The sequence below is a fragment of the Pinus tabuliformis genome, chromosome 6, assembly GCF_031772625.1.
Source record: "Pinus tabuliformis cultivar Carrire ecotype Pingquan chromosome 6, CPIR1, whole genome shotgun sequence".
Lineage (NCBI taxonomy): Eukaryota > Viridiplantae > Streptophyta > Pinopsida > Pinales > Pinaceae > Pinus > Pinus tabuliformis.
Window position 1 is genome coordinate 1,851,929,023 of NC_142292.1, and position 14,434 is coordinate 1,851,943,456.

A 14,434-nucleotide genomic window follows, 5' to 3' on the forward strand; every position below is an offset into this window, starting at 1 on the left:
ATTTATTAACTAAATTATTAATAATTTTTTAGATAAAAGAAAATCATAATATACATATTACATTAAAATATATAAACATGTAAGTAGTAACAATAAGTTAAGATCCATTTTACCTTATAAAATAGAATAATGATTCTCTAACCATATTTAAATTTAATTAATAAGCACAAAAACTTTAATAGTTAAAATAAATTTATAATATATTATTATCTAAATCTGCAAAGACATACATACTCTACCACCCTCTCATTTTGAACTTGTGAGTTCTTAGGAGGAAAAACATGCCCTTAACCATTAGGCTCACTCAAGCTGTATAATGGATATTCATGTCCACCTTGCCATAGATATTATTAACTTGTAAAAAATCTTTGCTACAATGCCATGGGCCAATACCATAGTTCATAAATACAACATGCCCAAAAAAACATCTCTCATTTCATAATCAAAATATTTTATTTGAATTTAATTTTATAACACTTTTTTGATTAAATCTAAAAAAAATTATAATCATTGTTGAGATATATCTACACCCTTATCACATTAAAATATATAAGATATAAATAGTAGTTATGAATTAACATCCAATTTACCATATAAATTAAAATGATAATTTTGTAACCATATTTAAATTTTATTATTTTTAACAATGGTTATTTACCCTCACTTTACCATGGATATTATTAACCATACCATACCATTGACAAATATAGTGGCTCATCAATACCACATGCCCAAAAGCTATATCTCATTTCACAATCAAAATAATACTTACAATATAACACGATTTTTAATCGTCGATACTCACCCCACTTTACCATGGATATTATTAACCATACCATACCATGGCTCACCAATACCAAATTCCCAAAAACCATTTCTCATTTTCTCATTTCACAATCAAAATATTATTTAAATATATATTTTTAATTTAATTACGCGAAGAGGCCCTCTACAACCCAGTATGGGGTAGATCTCACTTAAACATGTAAATATGTAAATGTAAACGTAAACATTTAACATGTAATGTTTAACATTTAAAATTTTTAATCTAATGTCGCCCCTATTTAAAAATAATCTAATTATTATTATTATGTATAAACACAATATAAATTTAAAGTTTAACATTTAACATTTTTAATCTAATGTCACCCCTATTTAAAAATCAATCTAATTATTATTATGTATAAACACAATATAAATTTAAAGTTTAGCATTTAACATTTTAACATTTTTAATCTAATGTGGCTCCTATTTAAAAATCAATATAATTATTATTATGTATAAACACAATATAAATTTAAAGTTTAAGATTTAACATTTTTAATCTAATGTCAACCCTATTTAAAAATCAATTTAATTATTATTATATATAAACACAATATAAGTTTAAAATATGAAGAGGTTTATGAACACTCAAAAAATAGGTATAGTAAATAAATAAAATCTCTTTTTATACTTACTCTAGAGGTATGGTTCATCTTGTCCTGAAGATGAAATCTTCAATGTGACTTATTCCAAAAAACTCTTTATACATTATGATATGGATCACAGAAGCTTGAATTCGAATACCTCTTTTTATATTTACTCCATAAACCTCTTTATATTCACAAAAACTCAAAAAAGAGGTTTTTTTAGGTGAAGCCTATGGGTCAAATACTCTTAACACCATGGGCCAAATACCATATTTATAAAAGAGGTATGGTAAATAAATAAATATAAAAGAGGTATGGTACATAAATAAATATAAAAGAGGTATAAAGAGGTATGGTAAATAAATAAATATATGTCAAATAGGATTAGAAATCAACATCTAAATTCTCCTCGTTCCATCCTAGATCAAAAATACCATGGGCCAAATACCATGGCAAATAAAAGAGGTATGTTAAATAGATAAAAATATTAAAAAACTAGAGGTATGGTAAATAAATAAAACCTTTTTTATATATTTACTCCATAATCCACTTTATGTTTATGAACACTCAAAAAAGAGGTTTTATTTAGGTGAAGCCCATGGGACAAATACCATGGGCCAAATTATTATTAATACCATGCAAAAAAACATTATTAACCCTAATATTAATATTAATAAAAATAAAGATGGCCCATGGTATTGACGCATGGTATTCACATGGAATGTAGCCTATTTAAAGTGGAGAATTAAACCATCCTAGATCCATCTTTACTTTGGATCTACTAAGCGCTTAGAGGGATCAAATATCTTGATATGCAAACTAACAAGAGTGAAAAAATATCCACAGTAAAGATGGATCCATGCTGGTTTTATTATCTAAACAATTTTAGCCAATGAAAATATTTAGGTAAAAATCACAATGGAATTTTTTTACCTTTTTTACGCAGTCAAATTACATAAAAATAAAAAATCAAAATACAAATAAAAATTACTAATTAAAACATTTTGACTCATTGAAATTAACAATAAACTAAAAAAAATAAAATTAACAATAAAACCAGATTCATGTTAACTCTAGTTTTACACTCAAAAAAGAGGTTTGCACCTAGAGAGAAATGAAATCTCTCCAGGGGCAAACCTTTCTTCTAGTTTTACACTCATAAAAGAGGGAGGTTTGCACCTAGAGAGATTCCATCTAGGCCGTGCTTGATAGATCCAGAGTTAAAATAGATCTAATCTGGTTGTATACAATATTAAAATATTTTTGTTTAATATTTGATTTGTCTATATAGATATATCACGTGTTAAAATGTTTTTGAGAAGTAGAAAAATTAAATATCTTACTCTCTCTCTCACACACACATATATATATACATATACATATACACTTACATATACATATACATACACATATACATGCACATACACATACACATACACATACACATACACATACACATACACATACATCTACATATACATATACATATACATATACATATACATATACATATACATATACATATATATACTTTTAATTACTTTACATGAAATTATATTAGGTCATATGAAGAATATTTTATTTTTATTTTAAGAGTGACAGACATACTTACAGATTGCCTTCACAGTCAGCTCAATTAATTTTTTATGTGCTTATTAATTAAATTTAAATATGGTTATCAAATCATTATTTTAATTTGTATGGTGAAATGGATATTAGTTTATAACTACTATTTATATATTGTATTTTAATGTGATATGTATATATTTTTTTCTCAGCAAAGACTAATTCTATTAACTGAAAATCAAAATAAAATTACAAGGGGTTGAGGCCTCGGGCATCATCAACCGAGAGCGATCAACGCAGCGAAACCATCCCTGGTAAGGGATAACCAGTTACAGTAAGCAAGAGAGCAGATGTAGGAACCAGAAATTAACCAAAAGGACATGAGGATGAGGTGGTATAACCATCTAGCAATAAGACAAGACCTGAAAGAGAGACAAAGACACTGTCCAAAATCCCAAAAGAGCTTTATACTGCCGCCCACCAGGAAGAAGAACGAAATTGCCTGGCTATAGAGGCCGAACCTGAGCAGCAACCAAAACCGCATGAACTTGACCAAACGAGTCATCAGAACAAACCGGAAATGTCTGAATGGGCCCAGGTGGCCTCAAATTGCCACGTCCTCATTCGGAGGCTCCTCCACCATCGGGCACGTGTTACCAACCCACATATCATCGTTTATGGCCATGTTACCCGCATAATCGCCACCTGGGTGCACCGATGAGGGATGAGTGTCATTGGAATTACCTTCCCTGATCATCAAGACAAAGGCTCCTGGAGGCTGAGTGTTGCTGGGAGCACCACCCTTATCAAGCAGCTCACCATTTCTTTTCTCCTAGCTTCCCTCCGCCAAAAACTGCTCACCGCTCTGGCTGCCTGCCTCTTTGCGACCACCCTGAGAAGGCTCAGACGTCAAGCGCACCATAGTTTGAGGCGGAGCCTCTTCTTCAGAGAAGATAATAGTTATATTGGCCGAGATAACAGGCTTGTTAAGATTTCTCTGAAAATTGAAGTGAGTAGACTGAAACGCATTGTGCGGTATCGGCTTGCGGGTAGGGCTTAGAGGAGGCGAATCTACCGGAGAAGAGGGCAGAGGAGCAAGAGGCGGGGTACTATCCATAGAACGAGAAACCTGCGAATTCCCAGGGCCACCTTGGCTCCCCCCATAGCGATTTCTCATTCATTCGCGAACCATGATGAGGCGATGAAGGGAAAACACATCAATATCAGAAGCAGTGTTGTGAAAACAAACCAGCACCACGGGAAACCACTTCAAGCGCAAAAAATAGGCCTGAGAATGAAAGGAGGGCAGCACAGTTCTTACTTCAAGAGCCACTGAAAGCTTACCTCTGCTTGTAGATACTGACCTGCCATAAAGACGCGCAGCCAGCCAAGGCCTGAGACAAGAAGGCGGGGTGCAAACAGTGGGAAGGATAGCCCAGATCGCCATGGTAATATCAGCCAGAGCCTCGCCCTGGACGGAGTGAGCATTTATTACAGAAATCAGGCCAAATCTCCCTCGCTTAAGATTATCCAACTTGAGCCAGATACGCTCATGGGTAGCCGCACTGGTCTGCATCTGGCAGTACCACACTCTTCCTTCTGTCATTAAGATCATTAGATGTCATTTATTTCACCCGCATTCGGGTAATGTGATATGTATATTATGTATATTATGATTTTCTTTTATTTAAAAAAGTTTTGGCAATTTTATTAATAAAAACAAAATGACAATATAAAAATTTTGAATTTAAAAGTTATTTACATGTAACATGTAACATATAACTCCTACACATATATCCTATAATAGGCCACCTACACATCTATCCATTTATACTAGGCACACAATTAGTCTTTCTATTTTGTTTTTTTAAAGAGACTAACAGTAGGACCTTAAATTTTATGATTGAAGCCCCTACAAAATATTGTCTCCAATATTAATTTGTTATTCGTTAGGTTTAATGTTTGCATTCTATTATACTTTCTACAACATCATATTTTTCTTATTATTTATATATTTTTAGAACATCATATATATATATATATATATGAAAACGTTGTTGATCTCTTTCTCTTTTTTGGAATATAAAAGTGGTTGATAGCATAGTAATATGGACTTCATCGCTCAGTTACCGTAGGTACAGGGGTATAATGGGATCATGGTCATGGTTGATCATTTTTCCAAGTATGCTGTCTTTGTTCCAACAAATATACCTTGTGGAGCCGAGAAGACTACATAGTTGTTCTTCAAAAACATAGTGAAGTATTGGGGAATTCCATTGAGCATTATGTCGGACCGAGATCCACAATTTACAGGTAGATTTTGGACCACATTGTTCAAGCTAGTTGGGACAGAATTGTTGATGAGTTCAAGTTACCATCCATAGACAAATGGGCAAACTGAGCGAATCAACACATTTCTGGAGAACTACTTGAGACATTATGTGACGGTTGATCAGAAGAATTGGCCTGAACTCTTGGATGTAGCTCAGTTCAGCTACAACATGCAGAAGAGTTCTACGATAGGGTATAGTCCATTTGAGTTGGTGAATGGATAGTTGCTAGTCACTCTGCACACCATAGTGACAGGAGGTTTCTTGAGGAGTCCTCATGCGAAGAAGTTCATGAAGGCTTGGGATGAGACTTTGGAGTTAGCACTGTTGCGCTTGCACGAAGCTGCAAGGAGGATGAAGAAATGGGCAAATAAGGACAGGCAGGATGCACAATTTAGTGTGGGAGATATGGTTTTTCTCAAAATCACCAGAGATCAGTTTCAGCCATCTAAGGGGATTGCCAGATATTTGACTAGGATGTATGAAGGACCATTATGAGTGAAGAAGCAAGTGGGGGAGGTTTCCTATGAGTTGGAGCTTCCGCGCCACATGCATATGAGACATCCTGTTTTCCATATCAGTCAGTTGAAGAAGTGTTGACTTGATGCAGAACATCCAGATAGAGTAGAGCCACCGAGGGGGCTAGCTATGATTGTTGACAAGCCAAATCTTGTGTTGGAGAAGATTTTGGATCTTCAAATGACAAGACTTGGGAGCAACATGAGACGGGAATTTCTCATTAGATGGAAGGATGCACCGAATGAAGATAGCTAGGAAACGGAGGACTCACTGTGGAGATGGAAGCAAAAGATTGCGAAGTACGACAGAAGGTTATGAAGGATATCTGGATTGCCGAGGACGAAAATGAGCTTAGGTGGGGGATAATGTAACACCCACAAGGCATTGGAGTGTTCAGGAGAAACGGGCGCGCCCACCGAGCGCATTTAACCTAGGATTTGCGATGTTAGTGACGAGCACACGACGGGAGGGTGATGAGTCGGTTGGGTGAACTGGTGATTTGAATGCGCTCTCGAGCGAGGGTGACAAGCTGGCTAGGCGAGTGGGTAGGCAAACCTGCGAAGTCATTTTGTGACAATTATCAGAGAAGTCGATAGTGATGATGGAGTGGGGATGCCTGTTCCAGCTGAGATTTTTGAGGTGCTGGCCAAGTATGCAGATTTGATGCCCGATGAGCTACCAAAGAAACTTCCACCAAGGTGTGAGGTGGTCCATAACATTGAGCTAGAGCCAGCTCCTCATCGGTTGTTAGGGCCCGAGTTGGAAGAATTGAAATGACAGTTAAAGGAGTTAACTGATGCAGGTTTCATTCGACCTTCAAGGTCCCCCTATGGAACTCCAGTATTGTTCCAGCGGAAGAAAGATACGAATGAGCTATGGATGTGCTATGATTATCGTGCTGTCAACAAGCAGATGATAAAGAACAAGTATCCTTTGCCATTAGCTTTAGATTGCTTCGATAAGCTTGTGAAAGCGTGAGTGTTTTCCAAGCTTGATATGAGGCATGGGTATTATCAGGTACGGATAGCGGAAGGAGATGAGAAGAAGACCGCGATAGTAACAAGGTATGGAAGCTTTGAATTCCTTGTTATGCCGTTCGGGTTGCGTAATTCTCCTACCACATTTTTCACTTTGATGAATGATGTACTACGTCCATACTTGGATTCGTTCGTAGTAGTATACTTGGATGACATCGTGGTGTACAGTGATAGCATGGAGCATCATAAGAAACACTTGGCTTTGGTGTTTGAGGTGCTGAAGAAGAGTCAGTTGTACTTAAAGAAGTCGAAGTGTGTGTTTGCCGAGACCGAGGTTCCGTTCCTTGGACACATTGTGGGTCAAGGATACATATGGATGGAGTCGAACAGGGTGAAGGTGATCAGGGATTAGGTTGAACCAAAGAATGTCCATGATATGAGGGTGTTTTTGAGCATGACCAACTACCAACAGAAGTTTGTGGATGGGTATTGCAAATTAACATCATCACTGACAGACCTTCTAAAGAAGGACAAGCGATGGAGTTGGACAAAGAAATGTCAGATGGCATTTGATGATTTGAAGAAGAGGATGGTTTCAACACCGATACTGAAGTTTCCAGACTTCGAGTGATCGTTTGAGGTACACATAGATGCTTCAGATTTTTCCATAGGAGGGGTTCTTATGCAGGATGGGTATCCGGTGGTGTATGAGAGTCGGAAGTTGCAGGATAGAGAACGAAGGTATCTAGTTCATGACAAGGAGATGACTGTGATCATCCACTGTTTGTAGGTATGGAGGCATTACCTGATTGGGAAGCCTTTTGTTATCAAGAATGACAACATTGCAACAAGTTATTTTGCATCACAACCAAAGCTGTCAGCCAAGCAAGCTCATTGGCAGGACTTCTTGGCAGAGTTCGACATGACTATTGAGTACCGTCCGGGTAGACTCAATGCGGTTGCAGATGCCCTTAGTAGGAAGGGACAACTAGCAGCATTGGATGGGGAGGGAGACCGGGTAGCATGGAGTAGGAATCGAGTACAAAGACATAAGAGATGCAGAATAAGATCAAGGAAAGCATTGAGATTGATACTCAAGCTCAGAATATAGTGAAGCAGATAAAGGAGGGGAAGACATAGAAGTTTTTTCTCCGAGATGGACCCTTGTTCTTTGGGAACCGAGTCTATGTTCCAAAGTCATCTAAGCTTAGGAGGAACCTTTTGAAGGAATTCCACGATTCTCTATGGGATGGCCACCCAGGGCAATGTCATTCTTTGGCATTATTGGAGAGAGGATTCTTTTGGGAAAAGATGAGGGAGGATGTGGAGGAGTATGTACATACGTGCATCAGTTTTTAGTAGGACAAATCAAATACTCAGAGGCAAGGAGTTTTGTTAAAGCCTTTACCGACTGCATACATACCTAGTTCAAGACACCATGGACTGACGCGACGGAGGGGTGAGTTGGACAAAATGGTGGGTCGGCTCGGTGAGTCGATGCCCCAACTGATGGGCCAACCGCCATATAAGTAAAGCATTGGGATGGTGGAAAAAATCAATAAAGCAAAGTTTCAAAGTGTTTATGCAAGCTAGGAGGGCAAGCTACTCGGAGAGTCTGAAATTGGACGAAGTACAGGTAGAATCTTGGGCTGTAGCATGGAGCCGCAGTAAACGTAGAAAATGGAGCCGTAGGTCATGCGAAGGCATTCGAGAGAGGGTGTACGAGGGCGTCGTCCTGAACGACCAAACGAGCAAGGGAGTTTGTCTGAAAAACCGTTCAGGCGAGGACGTTCGAAGGTGTTCAGGCAATGGCGCCGATCTGAACGACTGAATGGGCGAGTTCGTTCGAAGGCATTTGAAGTTGTGCGAAGGCGTTCGGATGAAGTCGTGTGAAGGTGTTCAGGTGAGGGTGCCAGGCCGAACGACTGAATGGGCAAGGGCATCCACCCAAATGACTGAACAGGCGAGGTCAGTTTGAATGACTGAATGGGTGAGGGCGTGCGAGGGCATCTACCCAAACGATTGAACGGGCGAGGGCGTGTGAGGGTGTCTGCTCGAACGACTGAACGGGCGAGGTCGGTCTGAACAACAGAACGGGAGAGGGCTTGCGAGGGCGCTGGCTTGAATGAGTGAACAGGCAAGGATGTGCGAGGGCATCCACCTGAACGAGTTGAGGGAATTTGGCAGGCATCTAGGTGTGAGATGACACAGGTTGACAGGTAGCATGCAGTGGACAATCATGATGATGTAGGGGCATGAGTTCTTATGGAGGCGATGCATGGTTGGATTAGCTACCCAACTAATCACCGACATGAGGGGTACCATCACATGATTCCTTGCAGAGCAGTGGCATATCTATGGCATGAGGTAGGTTGAGTAGTGGACATATGGATTACCCACATACACAGTTGTGTGGATGGTTGTCTTAGCGACGGATGGTCGCTCAGATGGGAATTTGTTGAGGATGACAAAGACTTGAAGTCGGGAGGCTGTAATGCCCCTAAGTTGGGTTCGATCGGTAATGGGCACACGATGGGTTAGTGGGCAGCGAGCTGGAGTAACCGGTGAGTTGGGCATGCCCACACGGTGTGACGAGCCGGCTGAAATGAAGAAAATGCAAGGGTCATGTTAAAAATGGCTAAGTGTTGAGAAAGTTCATTGGCTAACTTATATGGTGGGGCGGTCCTACGTGTGGGCGCCCTCACCATGGCTGACGTGGGAAATTAACTAAAATGCCAAAAGATGGGTCAGTTGGGCCATGGGATGACGCCACCATAATGCCGAGTTGGTGTATAAGTAAATGTGGGCGAAGTTGGAGGAAGGCATTCAACTCAACCCATCCGAGGCAAGTGCGACGAGCTCCATAGGAGAAGTCTAGGGTGAACTGAGGATGGAGATTGAAGTATTGGGTGAAGGTGCAGGCGGATCTAAGGTCGAAGCACCCTAGCCATAGGAATAGTCATTCGGTGGCTGGCTGTAGTTGGATAGATTGCAGGGCGTAGGAAGCAAACAAAACTGGGTGGTAGGTCGGCTCGGGTAGAACATGGAGAGCACAGGTCGTAGGTCGGGCGGGCGCACATGGGAGCGCTAGGTGAAAACCGCAATCGGTGGGCAAGTCTGAACGAGGACGCCAGAGGTTGAGCTCAGGCGAGGGCACCAGTGGGTTGGCAAAACAATGGTTGGGTGGGTCGTAGTGAATGGACCCAGTGAAACGACGGATGAGCGGGTCATGGTGAACATGCTCATTGGAACGACGAGTGGGTGTGCCAATGGGCGCACTTGGGTAGGACGAGATGACGGGCGAGCTGAGGTGAATGCCCGGGCAGGGTGAAATGATGGTGGTGTGCACGTTAGACTCGATCGGTTGGCAAGTCGGTTGACCGGGCACCCGTGTTGGGTGAAATAATGCGATGACGAATTGAAGGCATCAGGAAAGGTGACACAGTAGGCGGGTGAGCTGAATGAAAGTTAGGCGAGTCGTTTGGTCAAACGGTGGGCACGTGCAAGGTGACATGATGAGTTGGGGTGCCGGTGAATGATAGGTTCATGTGACGGTTCGTGCAAAGGTTTCGTGCGACAAAGCAAATGAAGGTTGGCAAGGCAGCCTGAGGGGCGCCTCTGCCCGGTAGAAGGCTGAAGTTGCACGGTGGTGGAAACTTCGTGTAAATTTGTAAAAATTGAAGTATTATCATTATTTCAGGCATGCTCATATTTGTAGGGATTTTCCCCTCCCAAGTTATTCCGCTGTGCACTTGTGTTAAATAATGATAATGTGTTTATGAAGTTAATGTGAATGTTTTTGCTGTGTTAATGAAATTTGCACTTAGTTGATAAAAAACAAGCTAAGTATAGGAGTAGGCATAGTCTACGATCACAAGTATTTTTAAAAAGAAAGTGGCTGGTGGTGTTGCACCCCCGATCGTGCGGTTGGAAGATCACTGCCATGGTAGGGGGGTGCAGAACCACCACCCACTTTCTTTTTAACAATACTTGGAAGTGTGGACTACGCCTACTTTCTATACTTAGTTTATTTTTCAACTTTCCTAAGTATAAAATTCACATACACAGCAGAAACATTCAATTAATAATCTTCGTCATTAGTACCATTTACACATATGCACAATAGATATTTTAATGGGAGGGCCAAATCCATGAAATATGAGTCTGCCCGATTATAATAATAGTTTTACAGTCTTTGCAGGAAACCACAAGTTTCCTTGGTACAATTTCTGTCACAACCGTGCAACCCGGCCTGCATTGCTCAGACTACCGAACCATTGTTCGGAGTGCCCACCGGTTCTACTGTCAGTCACAACTCATTCATCGTCACACTGCTCAGCACTTCGTTCTCTTGCAGCTCGTTTAGCTGAATGCTATCAATTCGTTTAGGGGGACACCCTCGTACAACCTCACCTGCTCGATCATTCAAGCCAACACCCTCGCACACCCTCGCTCATTCCGTCATTCAGGCTGACCTCACCCATTCAGTCGTTCGAGTGGACGCCCTCGCACGCCCTCACCTATTCAGTTGTTCGGGTGGATGCCCTCACACGCCCTCGCCTATTCAGTCATTCGAGCGGATGCCCTTGCACGCCCTCGCTAGTTCACCTTCAAACTACCTCGCTTGTTCAGTCGTTTAGGTGGACACCCTTGCACGCCCTCACCTAAATGCCTTCGAACGATCGTTCAGAAAAATGCCCTTGGATGCCCTTGCTCGTTCAGTCATTTAAGCCAACGCCGTTGCACGCCCTCGACCAAACACCTTTGCACGACCTGCGGCTCCTTTTTCTGCATTTTCTATAGCTTCGTGCTACAACCCAAGAGTCCTCCTGCACTTCACCCAATTTCAGACTCTCCAAGTAGCTCGCCCTCCTAGCTTGCATAAACACTTGGAAACTTTGCTTGCTTGATTTTTGCCACCATTCCAACACTTTACTTATATGGCAGTTGGTCCATTGGTTGGGGTGTCGACACACAAGGTCGACCCACCGTTTCGTCCACCTCGCCCCATTTTTACGTCAGCCCATGTTGTGGTCGCCCATATGCGAGACCTCCCCCACATATAAACTTTTCACCACCAAACACTTAGTCATTTTTGCGGTGGATCTTCATGTCGCATGTTGGTTCATCTCCTCCGTTTAGTCAGCTCATCACACCGTGTGGGCGCACCCAACTCACTGGTTGCCCTAGCTCGTCGCCTACTTATCCGTCATGTGCCAACCGCCAAATGAACCGCAACTCATGGGCATTACATTCTCCCCCAATCTAAATGGTTTTCGTCCTCGACAACACCGTCATATGACATCACAAAGTGTCACTATCTCCAACATCAAAATGCTCATGCTGCCTACCTCTACTTTGCCATCGCATAAACCATAAAGGCTTATGCCTTCCATGAATTGGAAAGTCTCCTCAATCCATGACCATCAACCACATCTGTTGCAATCCCCACATGCTGCCCCATTGTGGAAGGCTAGTCCCTCCAACTCAAGCTACATTCTCACTGCAACATATCGTGTCAACCTCATCATGTATCCTTATCATGCGAACTGATACCATGATACTCCAACACAATTCTAACACATCTCTGTACACTTCCAGACCCCATGATTTGAACTAGTTGGGTGATCAGTCCCACTGTCACGCTCAAACCATGAGAATGCACATCCTCATGCCATCATCGGTTGTTTCTCCTAGTCTCCTGTCACAACACCAACTTGATCAAGAATCCATCTCCATCTCTATCAAAATTTAAGTCATGCCCAAGTCCATGAAGTAACCCCTATCTCATCTGCAACATGCTATTAATGATGTTGGTGTCAATTTGCTGCATTTCCATCAGTCTCATCTATCCCAACATCATCCATTTATGTGTAAAATACATCTCCTCAAAATTAAGAAATCCTCTCATCAAACCGACTCTTGATATGCCACATCCAGGTCCATGAAGCAACCTCCATCATATCTCTAATGTGCCATCCCTCAAGTCTACCAAGGAGACAAGTATACACATGTCTCATCACCCATGTGATGCCCATGATCATAGATCAATCAATTCCCATGTATCAAAAGTGGTTAAGTCTCAGCTCAACCCATGCCCAAGTGTTTCCACCAAGGCTTCATCATCGCTACAACTCTGTCACTCCAAAGTGACTCATATCGATCGTCCACATCCACCATAATATGAAGTCCCCAAAAGTCACAACCTCAAGTCATCATGAGCTCCATGAGTCATCTCCAACCAACATCCCAGCAAGCATACATGTCTCGGCCCAAAGGTCTCTGCAAGATGCCTCAACTCTCCATGTAGTAGGAATGCTCCATAGTCTGCTCACAACTCGAACCAAGTCCATGGCCTTGTTGTACAAGAGTGCACAACATCCCATCAGCTCATAAGTAAAAAATCTCCATGTCACATAAACAAATCCACCTGCACAACATCCCTGCCTTGGCACTCCTCATTGGATGTCCATAAGTGATACCTCTACAAGTGCTCCTGAATAATGTCCCTGCATAATATTTCCATGCTCCATGTCTCCAACTCAATGTCCATGACTCAAGTTTCCCATGTTGTCCAACTAAGTAGACCCATCACAACAATCGGTCAACCTCATCCAAGTCTGCAATTCTGGTCTAGTGAACTCGGTCACCCAACCCATATCATCATCAAGTCATGAGTCTACTCAAGAATCCAACCAAGTCCATGGCCTTGTTGTACAAGAGTGCACAACATCCCCATCAGCTCATAAGTAAAACATCTCCATGTCACATCAACAAATCCACCTGCACAACAACTCTACCTTGGCACTCCTCATTGGATGCCCATAAGTGACACCTCTACAAGTGCTCCTATGTAATGTCCCTGCATAAGACTGCCATGCTCCATGTCTCCAACTTGATGTCCATGATTCAAGTTGCCCATGTTTTCCAACTAAGTAGACCCATCACAACAATCGTTCATCCTCATCCAAGTCTGCAATCTGGTCTAGTGAACTCGGTCACCCAAACCATATCATCATCATATGAGTCTCTTCCACCATGGATACCCCACTGAAGGTTCCACCAAGACTTCCTCTTGTTCTCGACCATGAGAATTCCACCCAAGTATCACCATACCTCAAGTGTATGCCGTTCTCCAATCTGTCCACGAGTCATGCTGGGCACTTAGCCAATTTCTCCATATGGCTAAAGCATGACCCATTCCTCCACAATGATCATCACATTCCTCCCTTGTCATGGGCATTTGTACCTTCTACCATAAGGTCACAAACAACCCCAACAAGCTCTGTGACAGTCAATGGTCCTTACCTCTCCATACAAGGTCTCATCATAGACATCCATGGTAAGACTCTCCATCGCATCGGCAAATTGACTTTGCCCTCTCCTGCATACAGTCCATCTACCAAAAACTCCAATGAAACAAAAGTATAAGTAGTATTTACTTGACCATGAGGCTCCTCCATGTGAGTATCCTCACCCATTAATGTCTGCAAACTACACGATTATGGTCCAACTTGATCAATTTCAAGTTCATTCTCCATCACTGTCATTCTACAACATCCTCAAACATCATGACTTCCTCTTCGTCGTCATTGCAATTTGCAGCTACATCCTGCTCCATTGCCCAACC

At 41.5% G+C, this 14,434-nt stretch overlaps 1 protein-coding gene across 1 annotated transcript in view; it reads left to right on the forward strand.

Moving 5' to 3' along the window:
- Positions 1-6,439: 6,439 nt before the first annotated feature.
- The window catches only part of LOC149266414 (aspartic proteinase 36-like), a 210,418-nt gene continuing 202,423 nt past the window's right edge, over positions 6,440-14,434 (forward strand). Inside the window, exons 1-2 of the mRNA XM_089408156.1 lie at positions 6,440-6,525; positions 6,649-6,801. Of these exons, the coding sequence (XP_089264282.1) occupies positions 6,440-6,525; positions 6,649-6,801 (239 nt within the window). The remainder of the gene's footprint in view (positions 6,526-6,648; positions 6,802-14,434) is intronic.